This window comes from Hypanus sabinus, chromosome 29 (assembly GCF_030144855.1).
Source record: "Hypanus sabinus isolate sHypSab1 chromosome 29, sHypSab1.hap1, whole genome shotgun sequence".
Classification (NCBI taxonomy): Eukaryota; Metazoa; Chordata; class Chondrichthyes; order Myliobatiformes; family Dasyatidae; genus Hypanus; species Hypanus sabinus.
In genome coordinates, this window is record NC_082734.1 from 40779452 (window position 1) to 40803609 (window position 24158).

The window sequence follows — 24158 nt, forward strand, 5'->3', positions numbered from 1 at the left end:
TGTCACCTTCCTGTCAGCTTGAACCAGTCTGGCCATTCTCCTCCGACTTCTCTCATTAATGAGGCTTTTTCGTCCACAGAACTGCATTCACTGGATGTCTTTTATTCTTTGTACCATTATGTGTAAACTCTAGACACTTGTGTGTGAAAATCCCAGGAGATCAGCAGTTTCTGAAATACTCAAACCACCCCATCTGGCACCAACAATCAGTCCATGGTTAAAGTCACTTAGATCACATTTCTTCCCCATTCTGATATTTGGTCTGAACAATAACTGAACCGCTTAACCGTGTCTAAGTGCTTTTATGCATTGAGTTGCTGTCTGATGATTAGCTAATTGGATATTAAGGAACAGATCTGGCCACTTAGTTTATAAATAAAAATGCAGAGGTTCAAGATGCAGCACTGTGTTTGTAAAATATAAATTTATTAATTTATTTACAGCAAAAAGACCTTTCTGCAAAATCAGGATCATCAATAATCTATGTTCAAAATACATAAAAATTTAAATATTTCATAATTAGAAGTATCATATCAAAGTAAAATTACTTTCTCAGTCAAGATGTTGAACCTGTCCCCATCAATGTGAATAAAGATACTCAAATTTCATTGAAACTTGACATTTTTTAAGGTTGTCTTAAAAGCTGTTTGGCTAGGAACACAAGGAATTGAGGCTGGAGTGAGTCATGTGTTTGTGTGAGCCTTTGCTGGAATTGTGCGATTAATATTGACCTTGACTCTGATAATTTTGCCACGTTCCATTTGTGTGCAAGCATAAAACAATATGGAATAATAAATTTGGAAATGTATCCCTTTGTGCTAAAGAACTGCAAAGATGTCGAACCCTTTAAATAATGAAGTTAGTTCTCAACTTTGCTCAATGCCCAAGTATTTAACTAGGATTTTGCCTCATAGTTCCACGTTAGATTGAGTCTCGTATTGCCCATGACATCGTCACTTGGCATTAACCGAAGCAATAATATACAAACCCTTGACTGAGCTTCCCAAATTACACTAAAGCAATTAAAACAACACACACACACACAACGCTGAAGGATCTCAGCAGGTCAGACAACGTCTTTGAAGAGGATTAAATGGTCAGTGTTTGGGGATGAGGCTCTTCATCAGGATTAAAAGACAGTACTGCAGAAGTTTTAGGCACATGTATATAGTTAGGGGGCCTGAGACTTTTGTCAACATGGAGCAGAGCACAAGTTTGTAAATCTGGCAGGAGCAAAGGATTTTGGGAATGGCGTGGGTGGAGCATCGCAGGAGGGCTGTGGGACAGGTGGCAGAGAAGTGGTGTTAAGGGTGGTGGGAGTGGCATGCCCCAAGACAACAGGCCAGGTCATTTAATTCCAAACAATTGATCATTATAGATTGTCTCTCTGGTGTTTCCCTCTCCCTTTCTCTTCTCCCAACCATGATTCCACTCTGTCTGCCCCTTTACCACTCACAGTCCATGACAGAGATCCATATTAGTATCAACAGGTCAGGCAGCATGTATGGCATGGAATTTGTTTTTTTATGGCTACAGTACTGTAATTAAATGTCATTAATTATAATTATTTTAAGGACTAAAATAAAACAATTAAAATAGTTAGTCACTAACATGGTATTATCTTACTTTGTTGCTAATACAAAGAGCCTAGCAATAAAATTGCTAGGTCCTAACTTTTTGAGCAACTCACACAAAATGCTGGATGAGATCAGCAAGTCAGGCAGCTTCTATGAAGGGGAATAAATAATTGATAAGTCCTGATAAAGGGTCTTGGTCCGAAATGCTGACGGTTTATTTGTTGCTGCCTAACCTGTGGACTCCCTTCAGCATTTTGTGTGTACAGTGCAGAGTCAGGCCCATTAGCCCATCTGTTTTACTGCCTAGTCCTATCGCCCCACACCTGAACCATAACCTTCCATACACCTCTCACCCATGTACTTCTCTCAAGTGTAGCATTCAAACCCGCATCCACCACTTCCACTGGCAGCTCATTCCACCTTCACTCAGAGGGTAGTGAGAGTGTGAGGTTCCCCCTAAATATTCCTCTTTTCGCCCCTAACCTGTGACCTCTAGTTGTAGTCTCACTGGAAAAAGCTTGCTTGCATTTACCCTATCTAATGTATATTCCCGAATATTTTGTATGCCTCGAATATTTTGTATGTATCTCCCTTCAATCTCCAACCTCCTCCAAAGAATAAAGTCCTGACCTCGTCAACCATTTCACTATAATACGGGTCTTCAAGTCCCAGCAACGTCCTTGTAAATTTTCTCTGTCCTCTTTCAAACTTGCTGATACTTTCCTGTAGGTAGGTGACGAACTTCACACAATATCTAAATTTGGATTCAACAACGTCAAACACAACTTCAACATGATGTCCCAACTCCTGTACTCAGATTTATGAAGGCAAACATACCAAAGGCTCTCTGTGCCATCCTATCTGCATTGCCACTTTCAAGTACACAAAATTTGCAACCTAAATAATTGGTGACTGATATGTATTGTCCTAAATTGTTGCTTACAGAAAGAATATTGACATTAGTAAGGACAACTGTCTCCCACCATCCACTCCTCGGAACCCCGTCCTCCTCAAATAGAGTCATGGAATATTTTAGTCAGCTTATAAGAACAAAAGGAGAAAGCATCTCCAACAGTTCGCCACCCTCTCAGTAACATACCGACAGCCTGAATTATGCATTCAGTGAACATTTTATGAGGTACCACCTGTCCCTAATAAAGTTACCCCTGAGTGTGTGTCTGTGGTCTTCTGCTAGTCAGCTATCCACTTTGATGTGTACTGCATTCAGAGATGCTCCTCTGCACACCACTGTTGTAACACATGGTTATTTGAGTTACTGTCACCCTCCTGTCAGCTTGAACCAGTCTGGCCATTCTCCTCTCACCTCTCTCATTAACAAGGTGCTTTTGTATGCAGAACTACCACTCACTGGATTTTTGTTATGTTTTTCACACCGTTCTCTGCAAATTGTATAGACTTGTGTGTGAAAATCCCAGGAGATCAGCAGTTCCTGAGATACTCGAGCCACCCTGTCTAACACCAACTATCATTCCTGGGTTAAAGTTACTTAGACCACATTTCTTTCCCGTTCTGATGTTTGGTCTGAACAGCAACTGAACCTCTTGACCATGTTTGCATGCTTTTATGCATTGAGTTGCTGCTATTTGATTGGCTGATTAGATATTTGCATAGATGTGCAGGTGTACCTACTAAAGTGGCCACTGAGCTACAATCTCCTAATCTGGAGAAAATGATAGAGTGCAGCCGTAGCAGGAAGAGTATCAGAAATACCTTACAGCCAGGAGATTATGGAAGGTTTGCTATTTGTCATTGGCTGAGGAAGGGGAGTTATAAAGGTAGTACCCGCCTATGAAAAGTTTTGTAGTGCTGACAAAGGTCTAAATTTCAGAGGAAACCCACACGATGATGGGGAGAACATACAAACTCCTTACAGGCAGCTGCGGGAAATGGACCCTGATCGCTGTATAGCCAGATATCCTCCGCTATGCTATTGTGACGTCCATGCAACAGAATCCTGCTGCGACGCTCTTTCTTCTACATCCCCACATTGCATGACTTAGGAAGTAGAACAGTCCCTTCAGCTGCCATATTGTGCCGGTCTTGATCTAAGATCTTCTCTGAGGATAACTTCCTAGCTGGTGGAGAGTTTGCTGAGATCCTGAGAGCCATGCTGCCTGGATGTTAGCTCCTGGTAGGGTCACCCATGGGGGGTAAAGTCAAGGGGGGAGGATTCAGACCAAAGAGCAAGCTAAACTAAACCTCAATGGTGGGGTTGACAAAAGATGATGGCATGTCACAAAGACAGTGGAAGTCTGCAGCAGTGAAGGGTCTTACGCCCAGTCGTCTTACGCTCTGTGCCCCTGAACCCTGACCCTGACCTGCCAAGGACCGTTCAGTAGCAGTCCATGTATCAGCCTCCACATGTTAAACAAAGGCACATACACAGGAGTCCGTCATTAAGGGAATATCCTATTGGGAGAACATCGTACTCAACTCGAGTGATCAACCTAACCCTTCCCTCCCATATTGCATTCTATTTTTCTGTCCATGGGCCAATTTAAGAGTTTCTTCAATGTTCCTACCACCACCCTTGGCAATTTCACAAACCCACCACTCTATAAAAAATTATCTCTGATGGCACCCCCACAACCATCTTAAAATGCACCATCATTATTGACCATCCAGAGCACTGTGGCTGAACCTAAAGTTCTGGAAACTGTTACACTGAGCAACACTCACAAAATGCTGGAGGCTCAGCAAGTCAGGCAGTCATCCGAATCCCATGGAGGGAAATATTTCAGGCTGAGGCCCTTCGTCAGGACTGGATAGGAAGGGGCAGAAGCCAGAACAAGAAGGAGAGGAGTTCAAGCTGAAAGGTCATAGGTGAAGCCAGATGAAGAGGCGGGTGGGTGAGTGGGGAGGGGTTTGTGAAGTAAGGAGCTGGGATGTGACTGGTGGAATAGGTAAATGGCTGAAGATGGAATCTGATAGGAGAGAACCTTATTAGTTTTCTATCCTTGACACACATCAGTACTTGCCGTTGTTTAAACCAACCATATACCCAATAGTCACTTAGTCAAATGTTCAACAAAAAAAACCTGTATGATTTTGAATTTCTTTGTCCTCGCAGAGTGAGTTGAAATGCTATGTTCTTTAGTACTGCAGAAGCACACATCAAGAAGCTTCACTTATCTCAACTACACTGTAACACACACAACTCAGCAGGTAGATCCTCCTGCATTCTGTGTGTGTTGCTCTGGATTTCCAGCATCTATAGAACTTGCATTATCTCTGTTAGTTCTGATATTGGACATTTTTAAATGTGCTTTAGTTATATTTAAGCAAATACTAAAGCTCAATGTTGATCATTTGCAGACTAGGAAATCTGACATTTATGTTAATAAATACACAATGCAAAGGATAAAGTGCTAAGGAAATAATCCACAGGACATCAGTGGAGCCAAAAACGACAGCATTATCAATTTCTACTTTGCAATAGTGCAGTTCAGAATCTGTAAATATTGTCGAATCCTGAGAGTTTCAACGATGACTTGACTCATTAACATATGTAGTCCAAATATCTGGATTGGTAAATTGATCTGAAAAGTTGGAGTGGAAAAAAAAACTGGAATTCTCTGCAAATCACAATCCAGAATATCAAGGTAAGGCAGGAACATGTATATTTGCCAATACCTGGAGTGCAGGAAATAGTTCAAGATCATGTGCAGGCACTGACCTAAGTGGACGTATGCATACTCCAACTACTGGAACAGAAGAAATAGCTGAAATGTATGTGTAACGTACATGGAACTGAAAGCTACTTCACCGTCCTGTGCTGCAGTTCAGAGATAAGAAACAAAAGGTCAGTTTTGTTGCTTGTTGCTAATTCAGTTTGTTGCTTGTTATCTTTCTTTTCCTTGCCGCTACCATGTCGTAGAAAGGATCCCGAGTAATACTGGCTCTGGAACATAATAACAGCGTAATTATTCATTTGCATGACACTTCCTTTAAGAGCATAGATACAATCACAATGTTATCAAACTCAATATATCATAAGTATTTACCCAAGGAGCTAAAATCCTTAACATTTTTAATCATAATCTTAACTAACCTATTCATGAGTTAATGATAGCATCCATCTTTAAGGACCCCCCCCCCCCCCCCCACTACCCAGGACGTGCCCTCTTCTCATTGTTGCCAACAGAGAGGAGGTACAGGAGCCAGAAGACACACACTCAACAGTTAGGAACTGTTCCTCCCCTCTGCCATCAAGAGTTCTGAATGGTTCATGAACCCATTCTCACTACCTCAATATCTTTGCTCTCTCACTTGCACTATTCTTAAACATTTGTTTTGTTACTTATGTATTGCACTATACTTATTTAACTGATTTTTAAACATTTATTTCATATTTCTTATTATAATTTGGAACAAGCTTCCAGTAGAAGTGGTCGAGGCAGGTTCGGTAGTGTCATTTAAAGTAAAATTGGATAGGCATATGGACAGGAAAGGAGTGGAGGGTTATGGGCTGAGTGCAGGCCAGTGGGACTAGGTGAGAGTAAGCGTTCGGCACGGACTAGAAGCGCCGAGATGGCCTGTTTCCGTGCTGAAATTGTGATATGGTTATAATTTATAGTATATTTTGTGTATTGCGCTGCACTGCTGCTGCAAAACAATAGGTTTCACACTGAGACACACACACACGTGCTGGAGGAACTCAGCAGGTCAGGCAGCATCTGTGGAAAACAGTAAACAGTCGATGTTCAGAGCCAAGACCCTTGAAATATCACAACACAAGTCAGTGATTCTGATTCAGAACCAGTAGATCTTCATTAGTGGCATTGGCCCTTCAACTAGAAAAGATTCTTAAATATTTTTTTGACCATAAGACATACAGTAGGAGGCAAAACTATCACACTCTATCCTGGTACACAGAGTCATCAGATCAAGTTTAATTATCATTCAAACTATACATAGATACAGCTGAACAAGACAGTGTTCCTCTGGGACCACGGCACTGAACATTCAAAAATAGCAAGCAAGCATTCAAAAATAGCAAGTGACAAATTCAAAGGGGGTTGTTCACTCGAATAAAAAACATATACCTATATATATATATATCTATACATAGACCAAGTTCCGGAGCAACAATGTCTGACAATCGATGGTACAGACGCAAGCAATCCAGCCTATCATTCTACCCCTCGGACACGGGAGGCCAGGCCCAGCCAAGTTCAACCACGCTGTAGCTCTTCCTCATCTCACCTGGTCTGAGGGAGCAGGCAAGCCCAAGGCTTGTGGCCCAGTCCTTTCTGTAACCAAGGCTACACAACCCCTATGTCGACTGTCCCTGCAACAGACCAGGGTACCAGGCCTATGGCAACTTACATTCCCACTGTCCAACAGAGTCTTGAGATTACAAATGAAGTGTCTGAGACAATCCCCCTGGTTATCCAACTTCAATGCTTCCAAATAGCGGGCAGCAACAAGGTCATAGAACAATACAGCACAGTAACAGGCCTTTCAGCCCATCTAGTCCATGGCAAATCATTATGCTGCCTAGTCCCATCGACCTACACTGGACCATGCCCTTCCATATCTCTCACATCTATGTATTTATCCAAATTTCTCTTAAATGTTGAAACCAAAGTCAGGACTGGTATGTTAAGATGTGAAGGAAGAACCCATTTCTACTTAAATAAAAGTGCTGCATTCCTTGTATTAAATGCTTCATTCACTACCTTTTTTATAAGTACTTCTATCATCTTAGAGGTAAAGAGACAATGATTGAGGAGGTTTTTGTTCTCTTTTGTCCTTTCTGTAAATATGCCTCCCTCCTGCTCTGGTTCGAGTATTCTTGCAACAGGGGTGACATGTAGAAATCTAAGTTTTCTACAAGAAGAATGTTTCTGTTTTTTAATTAAGTGATTGAATTGTTGCATTGTATTCTTAATTCGGGATGTCACATGTTGGAGTTCTTCACTGAGGCCTGAGTGATACTGAATGCAGAAACTAATTTTTTAATTTTTGTTTGTTGGTTCAGATAAGCATTCAAAGTTTGTGTATTATTGGTCCTGTGGAAAGTTGTGATTAAGTTGGCTAAGTAACCACTTTGACCTGACCAGAACTAGCTGAATACTAGTAAATTGCACAATTTCCATGTCCCATGTACTGGCAGGATGGAAAATATTATTATTGGTCTTTGATTAGCTTGATTAGTTCCTGAAGTTCATGTGATGGGATGAAATAATGGCTGAAATCTTTAGCCAAAACCTGAAATGTATAGCTACATCAGAGACTAAATGCACAGGTAACACAGTCCTGGTGACTGAATCCAGTCTTCAGGAGGTAATACGAACAGGCAAATTAGGAAGGTTTAGACACTTTGGCCCCTCAACCCTTCTCTACTATTCAGTAACTGAATAGTTGATCTGTGACCTACCTACAAACCTTTTAATCCTCCCCTTTTTACTGAAGGGTCTGTGCTACCTCAAACAATACTTGAAATGCCCTGCTTCCACTATCCTATTAGGACATCTCCTGACTCAGAAATGACATCAACCATTTCCACTGACAGCTCACTCCACACTCTCATCCACCCTCTGAGTGAAGAAGTTCCTCCCAGGTTCCCCTTCACCTTTAACCCCTGACCTCTAGTTCTAGTGTCACCCAATCTCAGTGGAAAACACCAGCTTGCATTTACTCTAGCTCTACTCCGTATAATTTTGTATACCTCTATCAAATCTGCCCCTGGTCTCCTGCGCTCTAAGGAATAAAGTCCTAATCTATTCAGCTTTTCCCTATTTCACAGATCCTCAAGTCCCAGCAGTATCCCTGTAAATTTTCTCTGTACTCTTTCAATCTTATTTACATCTTTCCTGTAGGCAGGTGACTAAATCTTCACATAGTACTCCAAATTAGGCCTCACCAGTGTCTTATACAACTTCAATGTGACATCTCAACTCCTGTACTCAAAACTTTGATTTAGTGTGAAAGCCAATGTGCTAAAAGCTTTCTTTGTGACTCCATCAACCCTATTTCTTATTATAATTTATAGTATATTTCATCTATAGCACTGCATTGTCTCATGATTAGGCTCAGATTAAATTGAAGGGGGTAGCGCTGTGAGGTGGCGTGGCTCGAAGGGGCAGATTAGCCTGTTCCGCACTGTATCTCTGAATAAATAAATCTGCGATGAGACTTGGGTGGCTGCAGGAATTCAGTAGTCACACGGCCTGGGGAAGGAGTCCAGGTCCAGGCAGTGAGACTACCGCCAAGCCAAGATGATAATACAAGCGTTTCTTTTAACGCCCGGCTCTGTTCTACCTGATTGATTTGATCCACGCATCTCTTTCTTCCTTTGAGGGTGCAGATATTCTGTAAAAGTGGTGATTTCCTTCAACGACACGTCCATCTGTGTCTGTTTTACAGGCCTTTATGGTGTGACCCTTACTGTTTGGTGAATACAAATCAAAACAGTTCTGCAAAATAAACCATGTTGGTCATCAGAATATTATCGATAGAATACAAATAATCTCAGCACATTTCTCATGTTTGTGCACATTGATCATTCCCAAGGAATTTCAGGTAAAAATGCAGCAGGAGCTGCACAGAACTGATTGCTATTGGCATGAAAATAAACACAAGAGGTTCTGCAGATTTCTGCTGGAAATCTTGAGCAATGCACACAAAACCCGAACCCATAAGTCTTTGGAATGTCTGAGGAAATGGAGCACCCAGAGGAAACCTATATATGGTTACAGGGAGAACAAACAAACTCCTTAGAGATGACGATGGAATGCCTCTCCAAAGTCATTTGGTTCTTTTTCTCTTAATGATGTTTCTCCCAGATTGGTCAGTTAGTGTCCAGTTCAATCACAGAGGTGAAAGGAATAAATATTTTGGATGGGGACCCTTCACCAGGACTGGAAAGGAACAGGGAACAAGCCAGAATAGGAAGGTAGGGAGGGGAAGGAGTACAAGTTGGAAGGTGATGGGTGAGACCAGGTGAGGGGGAAGGTGGGTGGGCAGGGGAATTAGAGAAATCGATGTTCACTTCATCAGGTTGGAGGCTACCCAGGCTGAATCTGAGGTATTGATCCTCCACCCTGAGACTGACCTCACCACAGCTGTGGATTGACATGTTGGAATGGGAACGTGGATTGGAATTAAAATGGTTGGCGACCAGGAAACCCTGCTTGTTGCAGACCGAGCAAAGGAACTCGACAAAGGTAACCCCCAATCTGCCTGATGTGGAGGAGGCTACGTCGGGAGCACCAGACACAGTAGATGACCCCAACAGGCTTGTAGGTGAAGTGTTGCAAGCAAAAGTGCTTCACTTGCCCATTCACCTCCTCACTCACCTCCACTCAGGACCCCAAACTGTCCTTCCAGGTGAGGCTACAATCCTCTTGCAGGTCAGATGGAATAAATGTCGATTTCTTTAACTCCAGTTATTTCTCCCCCCTCCCCCTGCCCTCTTCTTCCATTCCCCACTTCGGCTCACCTCCTACCTCCTCTCTTCTCACGTGTCTATCACCTCTCCCTGGAGCCTCTCCTCCTTCCCCTTCTCCCATGGCCCACTCTGCTCCCCTATCAGATTTCTTCTCCACCTATCACCTCCCAGCTTCTGACTTCATCCCCTCTCCCCCAACAGCCTGGCTTCCCCTTTCAGCTTCTAGTTTGTGCTTCTTCCCCACCCCCACATTCTTATTCTGGCTTCATCCCACTTCCCTTCCCGTCCACATGGCCTGAGACGTTGACTATTTATTCCCTTCTACTGATGCTGACTGACCAGCTGAGTTCTTCCAGCATTTTGTGTGTGCTTCCAGCATCTGCAGAATCCTTTGTATTTAGGGGTTGTGACACTGGCCAGCAGTCCTCTCTATATTTTAAACATCCTATATAGGAACTGAGGTCTCAAATTACCGTGTTCTTGCACCCCTGATAACAAAATAGTTTGTTTTTGTCCTTATTTTTCTCATGAGTCTATCTAAAAGAAGCAGCTTCACCCTAGTTGATCGCAGTAATATATTTAACCAAAACACAAGAGATTCGGCAGATGCTGGAAATCCCGAGTAACAATCACAAAACGCTGGAGGAACTCAGGCATCAGTTAGAGGTCCTGATGAACACACAGCTGGTTTCCCCTATCACTTGCCAGTTTGTACTCCTTTCCTCCCCCACACTGCCCGACTTTCTTATTCTGCTTTCTTTCCCCTTCCTTTCCAGTCCTGCTGAAGGGTCTCGGCCCGAAACATCGATTGTTTATTCCTTTCCATAGATGCTGCCTGATTTTCTGACATTTTGTGTCTGTATTGTATTTAACCGTTTGATTCTGTTATTGATAGGGATGGCACAGTGTAGAGTAACGTTTTACATTGCCGGCCATCAGGGTTCAATTCCTGCCACTGTCTGTAGGGAGTTGGTACATTTTTCCTGTGAATGTTTGGCTTTTCTCCAGGCGCTATAGTTTCTTCCCACATTCCAAAAACTTGCTGGTTGTAAGTTGTGGACACGCTCTGTTGGTGCTTGAAGCGTGGCGACACTAGCCGGCTGCCCCAGCACGTTCACGGTCTGTATTGGTCTTTCACATAAACAATGCGTTTCATTCTTTTGAAGCACATGTGACAAGCAAAGCTGATCTTCAATACGAATCTGGTGAGTACATACCAATTTTCGAGAATCTTCACTTGGTTTTACACACAGATTTTCTAATGGAATAATTCCTCTGGGTTCTTTATCCTGCAACAGAAAAGAGTGTCTTTGTTATAAGTGCTGAAAACTTCCACTATTGATGCGGACTCCATCAGTGACACTTAATCCTTTGCATAACGTTCTGTGTTGTAAACTTCCACGTGCTAAAGTTAACCGACCAGTGTAGAACTAAGGGAATACCGTGCAGGCTCTTGGTTGAGACAATAAGCCAAAGTCCCCGAAGACGGATGTGCAGGAAAGCAGTCCCACAGTTATCACCATGGTCTTCCTCTTCAGCAGCCCTTGGGGATTCAAAGATGACTTTGTGCACCATGGCAGATCAAGGTCATGAGAGACAAAGTGTGTAGCCCTGGCCTCCCCCCCATCCCCCATCAAGGACATCTTCAAAAGGCCAAGCCTCGGAAAGGTGGCATTCGTCATGAAGGACTCTCACACCCAGGACATGCCTTCTTCTCATTACAACATACAGGTGCTCAACTTTTTAGGAACAGCTTTTTGCCCCTCTATCTTCAGATTTCTGAATGGACGATAAGCCCATGAACATTGCCTCACTATTTTTGATCTCTTTTTGCACTACTTTTTAAAAATATAACTTTTATATATGGTTCATATTTCTTATAATAAATTATAGTCTATTTTATGTATTGCTGACAGAAAACAATAAATTTCATGACACACAGCACTGTGTAAACGTTTTAGCTAGGATGCCTAAGACTTTTGCACAGAATCGAATCCAGCAACATGGAGCGGAGGGCGAGTTTGTAAATCTAGCAGGAACAAAGGATGTTGGGAATGGCGAGGGTGGAGCACCACGGGAGGGGTGTGGGACAGGTGGCAGAGAAGGAGTGCCAGGGGCAGGTGCAGACACACCCAATCCTGAGATATCAGGCAAGGCCATTTGATTCCAAGCAATTGGCTTATTGATCATGGCAGAATGTCTCTCTCATGCTTCCCTCTCCCTCCCCTCTCCATTCCCCTTTTCCCAACCATGCTTCCCACTCCCTCCCCTCTCCCTGCCCTCTTCCCAACCATGATTCCCCTCTCTCTTCCCCTTTTCCCAACTATGATTCCCCTCTCCCTTCCCCTTCCAACACTTTTCTCATGCTTCCCATTCCCTCTCCTCTCCCTTTCCCCTTTTCCCAACCATGATTCCCCTCTCCCTTTCCCCTTTTCCCAACCATGATTCCCCTCTCCCTTCCCCTTTTCCCAACCATGATTCCCCTCTCCCTCCCCTCTCCCTCCCCTCTCCCTTCCCCTTTTCCCAACCATGATTCCCCTCTCCCTGCCCTCTTCCCACTCTCAGTCCACAATTGAGACCCACATCAGAATCAGGTTCATTTTCACTCCCACTTGTCACAAAATTTGTGGGTTTTTGCAGTAGTGCATCAAGTTACTGCAGGACACTGAAAAGTCTGAGGCAGCCTAGCTATATCTATGTGCCTAAGATATGCCGGTGATAATAATTCTGATTCTGGCACGGAGTTGCATACAAAAAAGTGGGCACAACCTCACAGATATTCCTTTAGCCTGAATATGCTCTGAATGAGCCAAACCGTACAGGACAGAGAACCCCATAATGCAGAATCATGGGGGCGATTTTCAGAATCGGAATCAGAGCCAGGTTTATAATCAATGGTGTGAGCTGTTGTAAGTTTCGTGGCAGCAGTACAGTGAAATACAGAAAAAAATAAAAGCTGGAGCAAGAATCTGGAGTGTGTGGAAGTTTCCCACCCCTTTTAAATGCATTGGGGTCACTGAAAAATTTATTTGAAATATGTTATTTCATGACATTCTGTATGTGCATAGTGCATGGAATGGGCTGTCGGCAACGGTGGCGATGGAGGATACGATAGGGTCTTTTAAGAGACTTTTGGATAGGTACATGGAGCTTAGTAAAATGGAGGGCTATAGGTAACCCTAGTAATTTCTAAGATAGGGACATGTTCAGCACAACTTTGTGAGCCGAAGGGCCTGTATTGTGTTGTAGGTTTTCTATGTTTCTATGTCACTGATAATAACACGCATTTAGGGTGAAGGGGGAAAGTTTGAAGAAACTGTGAGGAGCAAGGTTTATTATTTATTGGCATACAGCTTGGTGTAGAACCTCCCGGCCCTTTGAACCACGCTGCCCAGAAACCCCCCCAATTTAACCCCAGCCTTGTCACGGGACAGTTTACAATGCCCAATTGACTTACCAGCTGGCATGTAGGAGGAAAGGAGACCAGCTGGAGGTTAGCCAAAGGCTAACCCTAACCCACGTGGTCATGGGGAGAATGTGTAAATTCCTTACAGAAGATGGCAGAACTGAACCCAGGTCACAGGCGCTATAAAAACATTATGCTATTGCACCAACGTGGTATTGCCTCAAATACTGCAAAAAGGGAACAGCAATCATGGGTTTAGGAAACAATCCAAACTCTGATGGTGGAGGGAAATCCCGGAATAAATATTGCTACAGCTGGTGTCTGGTTAGCACCACTTTGCTGCATCGGGCGAACCAAATGCACAGGATCAGAAAGAAACTGCAGAAGGTTGTAGACACAACCAGCTCCACCATGGGCACTAATCTCCCCACCACCGAGGACATCTTCAAAAGAGAGTGTCTCGAGAAGGCAGTATTCATCATTGAGGACCCTCTTCCTATTACTACCATCAAAGAAGGTACAGGAGCCTGAAGAAGCACACTATAGGAACAGCATTTCCCCTCTGCTATCAGATTTACAAACGGCCCATGAACACGACCTCACTATTGTTCTCTTTTTGCGCCCGTTATTTCTTCATGCATCCCTTATTGTAACTCATTGTAGTTTTATTATGAATTGCACTGTACTGTTGCCACACAACAACAAATTTCATTTCATATTGAATGTCAGTAATAATAAATCTGATTCTGATTTTGAGAGAGAAAAAAAACTTCCCCTCAAATATCTAATAAAATATGTGCCAGAGACAACTTACAGTTGTGTACTCAAAGTAATACAGGCAGTTGTCTGTCAAAATGAACCACCGGCGTTTCCACGTTTTTACTCGTCCACCTGTAAGGAAAGTGGGAAATGGGTTACACGTGTAAAGGGAAACATCCTGAAGTGTCATCATACTGTTGACTTTTACCCTTCAATTGGTTCGAACAGGATTAACAAAAGGGCCAGGCTGATTGGCCAGTGCCGATCCACCACAATGTATCAAGATACAATTATAGACTTGTTCTACTCTATTCAAATTCAATTTTAATTTAGAGAATCAGTACACTAGAGGCCCTTTGGCCCAATGAGCCCATGCTGCCCAATTATACCATGTGACCAATTAACCAACTAACCTATCTTTGGAATATGGGAAGAAACCAGAGCACCTGGAGGAAACAAACGTGGTCACAGGGAGAACGATAAAAACATCTTATAGACAGCGACGGGAATTGAATACTGGTTGCTGGCACAACAAAGTGATGCAGCTCACTACTGCGCTGAAACACCTGGCCATCTAGTTCATTACCTCTGTATTTAAGTATTTCAACACCTTCCTGACCTCCAGTCTCCATGACACCAGACGATCTGAAACCCTGCAACTGATTCAAATCAAGTGGAGGCCAATTCTCTGGATGTTTTCAAGAGGGAGCTAGATAGGTATTTTATGGATAAGGGAATCAAAGGATATGGGGACAAGGCAGGAACCGGGTATTGATAGTAGATGATCAGCCATGATCTCAAAATGGCGGTGCAGGCTCGAAGGGCTGAATGGTCTACTTGTGCACCTATTGTCTATCTCATCCTCAGTATTCATTATCCCAGAATAGCACCCGAGACCTCCAATCCCTCTGCAAGCAAGATGCTGGCATCTGCTGTGAAGATCAACGCGATGACAATGAGTGTCCCACGGCACATGGTAAAGGATAAATAGGGTTGTAAAGAAAGCTTTGGCACATTGTCCTTCATACAGGAGATGGGATGTAATGTTGAAGCTGTATAAGACGTTGGTGAGGTCTAATTCCCAGCACCGTGTGCCGTTCTAGTCACCTACCTGCAGGAAAGATGTCAATAAGACTGAAAGATTATAGAGAACATTTACAGGCACCTTGCCTGGACTTGAGGAACTGATTTACAGGGAAAGGTTGAATAGGTTAGGAATTTATTCCCTAGAAAGTAGAAGAACAAGGGGAGATTTGATGGAGGTGTACAAAATTATGAGGGGTATAGATGGAGTTAATACAAGGAGGCATCTGCTGTGAAGATCAATATGATGTCAACGTTTGATATATGAGTGTCCCACGGCACGTGGTAAGGCTCAAGGTAAATAGGGTCGTGAAGAAAGCTTTTGAGATTGAGTGTGACTGGAAGGGTGAAAGGTGAAAGGAGAACCTGAAGGGGAACATCTTCACTCAGAGTGTGGAGCGAACTGCCAGTGGAAGTGGTGGATACGGGTTCAATCTCAACATTTAAGAGAAATTTGGTAAGTACATGGACAGGAGAGGCATGGAGGGCCACGGTCCAGCTGGACATGGCAGAATAACAGTTTGACACAGGCTAGATGGGCCAAAGGGCCTGTTTCTGTGCTGCAGTGCTTGATGACTCTATGACTATGAGTTCAAGCATTAAAGCTTCAAGGGAACCATGATTATTTCTCTGTCTGATTGGGGTAGAGGTGTCTAGGACCTTTGTTAACAGTAGTACTAGACTGTTCAGCAGAAGGTTCTCAGACCAGGTTATCGACTGCCCATTTCCCGCCATATTGCTGACTGACCTGCTGAGTTCCTACAGATCCTAGTTTTTGGCATCTTTTGTGCCTCCACTACATAAATTACTCCTACCAACAATAACAGTATAATAAAATGGCATAATTATATATAATCAACTAATTGTGAAGGTATGGAAGGCCCTTTAAATCTACACACACGTAAAATATACATGTATGTTACTCTGGGGTCCCAGTATCTGTGGAATCCCTTGTGTTTATCATTGTCTGTGCTGGCTTCCAACAGCTCCATTCCCCTAGCACCAACATCACCGGGCAGTGAGTCATAACCACTCTCTGTAACTCACATCATTCCTGCCACCTTCAGACACCCCAATAGCACTGCCTACTATGCTGTTCCACTTCTAATGAAAGGTCGTCAACATTGTCTTCACAGAGGCTGTTTGACTCATGATAGAAAGATGGAGGGTTATTAGCTACGTGAGTGGAAAGCATTAGATTAATCTTAACGGGCTGGGACAACCACGTGGCTGTGATTATTCACAGCCCCCACCTATCACGGAGTCTTAGAGTCATAGAAAAGTACAGCACAGAAAAAGGCCCTTCAGCCCACCTAGTCTGTACCAAACCATTTAAACTGCCAACTCCCATCGACCTGCCCTCCATACCTCTACCATCAATGCACCGAACCAAACTTCTCCCTTTATCCCATGACCTCTGATTGTAGTCCCACCCAACCTCGGTGGCAAAAGCCTGCTTGCATTTACCTTGTGTACACTCCTCATAATTTCGTATACCTCTATCAAATCTCCCCTCAGTCTAAAGGATAAAGTCCTAACCTATTCAATCTTTCCTTATAACTTAGGTCCTCCAGACTGGGCAACATCCTTCGAAATTCTTGCTGTACTCTTTCAACCTTGTTTACATCCTTCCTGTAGGTAGGTGACCAAAACTGCACACAATACTCCAAATTAGGCCTCACTAATTTCATCGACAACTTCAACGTAACATCCCATCTCATGCACTCATATACTATGGTTTATGAAGGCCAATGTGCCAAAAGCTTTCTTTACAACCCTAACCACCTGTGATGCCAGTTTCATTGAATTATAGACCTGTACTCCCAGATCCCTTTGTTCCACCACACTTCTCAGCGCCCTACCACTCACTGGATAGGACCTCTTCTTGTGTGTTCTATGCAGTTTAGTTCAACATCCGGGTGCCTGTGTTCAATGTCCCTTCAGTGGCATGCCACGTCCTTGGGAATGACTGAATGCATTTGAAGCACTTTGGGCACAGTGATGCCGTGGCCCTGTGGACCTCACACTTACCCAGCTTGGAAAGCCATCCTTCCCGGTCAGGATTGAAAAATGTGTGCGTTAGGTCGTTCCCATCATCCTCGGGGATTTTAAACGGCTCATTCCTGATGCTCTCGTACAAGTTCTGTGCAGAGAAATGAAATAAACTCGAAGCTCAAAGTCTGAAGTACATTTATTATTGAAGTGTATATACGTCTCCATATACTGCCCTGGCATTCACAGTAAATACAAAGAAACAAAATAAAAACCCACAAAACAAAGATGGACAAACAACCAATGTGCAAAGGACAACAAACCGTGCAAATATGAAAACACAAACATAATAGTAAATAAATATCACTGAGGACATGAGTTGTAGAGTCCTTGAAAGTGAGTCCATAGGCTATGGAATCAGATCAGAGTTGAGGAAAGTGAAGTTCAAGAGCCTGATGGTTGAACTGTTCCTGAATGAGTCCTCAGGCTCCTGTATCTCCAATGACAGCAATGAGGAGAGAGCACGGCCTGGATGATGGAAGGCCTTTCTGATGGATGTTGCAATCCCGCGATCCTTGTAGTTGGTGGGGAGGGCTTTACCCGTGATGAACTGGACAACGTTTTGTAGGTTTTTGCATGCTTGGGATTGGCTGTTTGACTATGATGCTCTGCAAGGTACATCTAAACAAGTTTGTCAAAGTTTTAGATGAGCTGTCATATTTTCACAATCTTCTAAGAAAGTACAAGTACTGTTGTGTCTTCTTTGTGATGACATTTAACTGCTCGACCCAGGACAGATCCTCTGAAATGATAACACCATGGAATTTAAAGTTACTGAACCTCACCACCTTTGATCTCCTGGTAAGGGCTGGGTCATGGATCTCCGGTGTCCTCAGATCTTTGGTTGCTTGAGGTTAGGTGAGAGGTGGCTGTTGTGACACTATTCAGACAGATTTTCGATCTCTCTCCTATATTCCAATTCATCACCACCTTTGTTGCAGCCAACAAGTGGTGTTGTCAGTAAACCTAAATATGCTTTTGGAGTTTTGCTTAAAGCAAGTCGAGCAGGGGAGTAGACACACAGCGTTGTGGTGAACCAAAAGGGGAACCGGTTAGTTATTATCACGTACACCAGGGTGCATGAAATTCCTTGCTCACGTGAAACTCACAAAGCAAACAGTGTACAAAACATAAATACAACAATAAATATGGTGATAACAGAACGGTGTATATCATGGGGGTGCAAAGTGAGGTGCTGCAGAAAGGAATGTAAAAAGAAGCCTGAAAAAGGCCAGTAACAGCATGAGGGATCCCACCCACCCTACTCAAAGACTGTTGCTCCACTCTCATCATCTACACCAGGACCGACAGACTCAAAAACAGTTACCCTTCCCCAAGCAGTAAGGCCGATCAACACCTCCATCCACCAGCTCCACCACAAGGGTCATAGAATCATAGAACATAGAGCACAGAAAAAGGCCTTCTATTCTGAGCCAAATGATTCATCTGCCTAGTCCCATCGACCTGCACCCAGAACACAGCACACCATACCCCTACCATCCATGTACCTATCTAAATTTCTCTTAAATGTTGGGTTCAAACCAATATCCACCACTTGCAGCCACACTCTCACCACACTCGGAGTGAAAAATTCCCCCTTCAAAGTTCAAAGAAAAGTTCAAAGTAATTTTCTTATATATAGGTCACCACATACAACCCTGAGATTCTTTTTCCTGTGGGCATGCTTAGCAAATCTATAGAACAGTAACTGTAAACAGGATCAATGAACAACAAACTGTGAAAATGTAAATATAAATAAATAACGAGAGCATGAAATAACAATTTAAAGAATCCTTAAAGTGAGACCTTCAGTTGTGGGAACACCAGAAATAGGATGAGTGTAGTTATCCCCTTTTGTTCAACAGCCTGATGGTTGAGGGGTAGCAACTGTTCGTGAACCTGGTGGTGCGAGTCCTGAGGCTCCTGTACCTTCTACCTGATGGCAGCCGCAAGAACAGAGCATGGCCTGTGTGGTGATGATGGATGTTGCTTTTCTACTGCAAAATATCATGTAGATGTTCTCAATGGTTGGGAGGGCTTTACCCATGATGTACTGAGCCAAATCCACTACCTTCTGTAGGGTTTTCTGTTCAAAGGCATTGGCATTCCCACACCAGACCACAGTGCAGCCAGTCAGTACACTTTCCACCACACATCTATAGAAGTTTGCCGAGCATTTTGATGACACGCCGAATCTCCACAGTCTCCTGAGGAAGTAGCCATACTGTTGTGCTTTCTTTGCAATTATGATGAGATCCTCTGAGGTAGTGCACCGTGGAATTTAAAGTTACTGACTCTCTCCACCTCTGATCCTCTGATGATTACTTACTCATGGACCTCTGGTTTGCCTCTCCCTGAAGTCTACAATCAGTTCCTTGGTCTCATTGAGTGCGAGGTTGTTGTTATTAATTCAGCCAAACTTTTAATCTCCCTGCTGAGTGCTGATTCATCATCACCTTTGATATGGCCCACATCAGCAAACTTGTAGATGGTGTTGGAGCTGTGTGTAGCCACACGGTCATAGATGTAAAGCGATTAAAGCAGGGGGCTAAGATCACGTCCCTGTGGTGCTCCTGTGCTGATGGAGATCGTGGAGGAGATGTTTTTGCCAAACTGAACTGACTGGGGTTTGCAAGCAAGGAAATCCAGGATCCAATTGCACAAGTGGGTATTAAGGCCCAGGTCTTGGAGATTATAAAGCCTCCACATTATTGTCCAGTGAACGCAGACTGCTGACAGAGTGCATTCAGTCAGTTAGTGGGAGTGCTTACCTTGAGAAGCTCTGCTGGAAGGTCTCCACCATTGTTGATCCCACGGTTCATCGCTGTAAACCTTTCCAGTGCCGGTTTCTCCTTAACATTCGGATTGTGTAGGCTTGTGTTCAACATAATGATTGCAAACGATAGCACGTAACAGGTATCTGTAATGCAAGCGTGCATCGTTAATAAACCCCTGAGAAACAGCACCAAATGGTTGAAGTAACTCTGCAAAATATAACCAATGAGAACTCCAGGCATTTAACGACCTAACAACAAATATAAAGATTAGCTTTATTTGTCACATGAATATCGAAATATCAGATGCATCATTTAGCATCAACAACCAACACAATCCATGTCTACACTAGGAGCAGACTGCAAGTGTTGCCAGTGATGATAAACCTGATTTCGATTCTGATCCCACTCGTACAATAAGGTGGACTCTTGGCCTCACCATTATAATCCTGCACTTTATCATTTACTTCTGCACCTTCTTGACAGCTTTTACATTTTGTAACCGTCTCAGTGCCAACGTAGCATGCCTATAACTTTCAAACCCATATGTCTTTGAAATATGGTGGAAAACTGGAGCACCCAGAAGAAACCCACATGGAAACTACTTAATCTCCCTGAAGACAGTGGCAGGACTTGAACCCTGATCTTTCAGCTGGCATTGCAAAGAGTTATGCTATCATGCTGCCCAGGGAGCTCAGGAGAATGCAGGTGCTGGAGGTCCAGGTGCAGGTGACTCCCTCTCCTGAACCGCTGAGTTTTGCCAGCAGCTCGTTTTTTGCTCTAATGACTTCAAATTCTTCAGGCACTTTATAGTCAGTGTCAGCCATGGTTCACTAGGCTGGATTTTAACTTCAGGGTCAGAGATTGTGGAGGAGCTAAGGAGGAACATGGAATTAAACCCAAATTCAACACCTCTTCTTTCCGTTTGTGTAGAGTCAGCATGCACAATGGAGAATCCCCTAACTGACTGCACCATGGCCTGGTATAGAAATACCAATATCCAGATTACAGGGAGAAAGCAGAAGATTCCTGCTTCTGCTTGGGATGGGGATTGAGACTCAAAGTAAATCAGCTCTGATCAAATAGCAGAACTGACTCAATGGGTCAAATGGCCTAATTCTGCTCCAGTAGATGATTCTAGGAATATCCGTACATTATGTGAACTGATAAAGGGACAAAGCGACTCTTGACAAGAGGAACACTTCAAGGTAGCAGCAGGGTGGATGAATGCACAGTGACTGTGTCAGTGTGGGTATGAGGTGTGGAGTGTGCATGGTGGGGGGCAGGAATGAAGGGTGCTGTGGAGAAGAGAGGCTAATGGTGAATGTAGTGCTGGTGGGGGGGGCGGGGTAGGATGGGTTAATGGGTGGACATTTGGGGAAAGTAACTGTTTTTGAATCTAGTCAATTATTGAGTTTAATCAATGAATTAATTTTTAGTTTAGTTTTGTTAGTTAGGGCTAGTGCATTTCAAAGAGAGATCAGCCAACAAGAGTGATCTACTCAGGCCGCGTGTTAGGAGTTTGTACCTTCTCCCCATGACTGCTTGGGTTTCCTCTGGGTGAACCAGTTTCCTCCCATAGTCCAAAGACATTCTAATTGGTCATTGCAAATCGTTCTGTGATTAGGCTAGGGTTAAATCCGGGGATTGCTGGACTGCACAGCTTGAAGAGCTGGAAGTGCCTTTTCTGCACTGTATCTCGATAAATAAATACAATTATATCATTTTATAGAATATAAAACTTCTATTTTTTTCTTGGAGTATCACTCTAACTCAGTTGCTGATTTTTCGATTTGTTCTAAACCATATGCTAAATTAAAGAAGAGTAAGATCTGAAATTACTGTTCTGGAACGTGACCACAGAGGTAGAGAAATGGACAAGTAGATGTGAAAGTAATTGCAACAAACTGTCACCTTCCTCTAGTGCCTCTTACCTGTTCTCTTCTCCTCACCCGCCCATCTTCTCCACCTGGTGCCCCTCCTCCTTCCCCTTTTCTCATAGTCCCATTGGACCTGTTCTCTTCTCCCACATGCCCAACTTCTCTCTCTGGTACTCCTCCTCCTTACCTTTTTCTCATAGTCCATTCTCCTCTCTTATCAAAATCCTTCTTCTTCAGCTCTTCCATCTATCATCTCCCAGCTTCCCACTTTATCCCCCCACCTGTCACCCACATCCCCCCCAACTGATCTCTCCTATCACCTTCCGACTTGTATTCCTTCTCCTCCCCCACCTTCTGTCCCCTTCCTTTCCAGTCCTGATGAAGGGTCTCCGCCCAAAGCGTTCACCCTCCATAGATGCTGTCTGACCTGCTGAGTACCTCTGGCATTTAGTGTCTGTTAGTTTATTTTTATTCATTGAGGCACAGACCTTCCAGCGCTCTGAGCCACACCACCCATCAATCCCCTGATTTAACCCTCTGAGACTCACCACCCATCAATCCCCTGATTTAACCCTCTGAGACACAACACCCATCAATCCCCCGATTTAACCCTCTGAGACACACCACCCATCAATCCCCCGATTTAACCCTCTGAGACACACCACCCATCAATCCCCCGATTTAACCCTCTGAGACACACCACCCATCAATCCCCCGATTTAACCCTCTGAGACACACCACCCATCATTCCCCCGATTTAACCCTCTGAGACACAACACCCATCAATCCCCCGATTTAACCCTCTGAGACACACCACCCATCAATCCCCCGATTTAACCCTCTGAGACACACCACCCATCAATCCCCCGATTTAACCCTCTGAGACACACCACCCATCAATCCCACGATTTAACCCTCTGAGCCTCACCACCCATCAATCCCCCGATTTAACCCTCTGAGCCTCACCACCCATCAATCCCCTGATTTAACCCTCTGAGACACACCACCCATCAATCCCCTGATTTAACCCTCTGAGACACACCACCCATCAATCCCCTGATTTAACCCACTGAGACACACCACCCATCAATCTCCTGATTTAACCCTGTGAGACACACCACCCATCAATCCCCTGATTTAACCCTCTGAGACACACCACCCATCAATCCCCTGATTTAACCCTGTGAGACACACCACCCATCAGTCCCCTGATTTAACCCTGTGAGACACACCACCCATCAATCCCCTGATTTAACCCTCTGAGACACACCACCCATCAATCCCCTGATTTAACCCTCTGAGACACACCACCCATCAATCCCCTGATTTAACCCTGTGAGACACACCACCCATCAATCCCCTGATTTAACCCTGTGAGACACACCACCCATCAATCCCCTGATTTAACCCTGTGAGACACACCACCCATCCATCCCCCGATTTAACCCTCTGAGCCTCACCACCCATCAATCCCCTGATTTAACCCTGTGAGACACACCACCCATCAATCCCCTGATTTAACCCTCTGAGACACACCACCCATCAATCCCCTGATTTAACCCTGTGAGACACATCACCCATCAATCTCCTGATTTAACCCTGTGAGACACACCACCCATCAATCCCCTGATTTAACCCTCTGAGACACAACACCCATCAATCCCCTGATTTAACCCTGTGAGACACACCACCCATCAATCCCCTGATTTAACCCTCTGAGACACACCACTCATCAATCCCCTGATTTAACCCTCTGAGACACACCACTCATCAATCCCATGATTAAACCCTGTGAGCCACACCACCCATCAATCCCCTGATTTAACCCTGTGAGACACACCACCCATCAATCCCCTGATTTAACCCTCTGAGACACACCACCCATCAATACCCTGATTTAACCCTCTGAGACACACTACTCATTAATCCCCTGATTTAACCCTCTGAGACACACCTCTCATCAATCCCCTGATTTAACCCTGTGAGCCACACCACCCATCAATCCCCTGATTTAACCCTGTGAGACTCACCACCCATCAATCCCCTGATTTAACCCTGTGAGACACACCACCCATCAATCCCCCAATTTAACCCTCTGAGACTCACCACCCATCAATCCCCTGATTTAACCCTCTGAGACACAACACACATCAATCCCCTGATTTAACCCTGTGAGACACACCACCCATCAATCCCCTGATTTAACCCTGT

At 44.0% G+C, this 24158-nt stretch overlaps 1 protein-coding gene across 2 annotated transcripts in view; it reads right to left on the reverse strand.

Moving 5' to 3' along the window:
• Positions 1-411: 411 nt before the first annotated feature.
• Positions 412-24158, reverse strand: part of LOC132383257 (cytohesin-3-like) — a 104759-nt gene continuing 81012 nt past the window's right edge. For both annotated transcript variants that reach the window (XM_059954205.1, XM_059954206.1), the window contains exons 8-13: positions 20065-20213; positions 17273-17384; positions 14214-14290; positions 11211-11282; positions 8865-9019; positions 412-5499 (exon numbers count right to left, since the gene is read on the reverse strand). In XM_059954205.1, coding sequence (XP_059810188.1) covers positions 5421-5499; positions 8865-9019; positions 11211-11282; positions 14214-14290; positions 17273-17384; positions 20065-20213 — 644 coding nt within the window. In that variant the 3' untranslated portion in view covers positions 412-5420. The remainder of the gene's footprint in view (positions 5500-8864; positions 9020-11210; positions 11283-14213; positions 14291-17272; positions 17385-20064; positions 20214-24158) is intronic.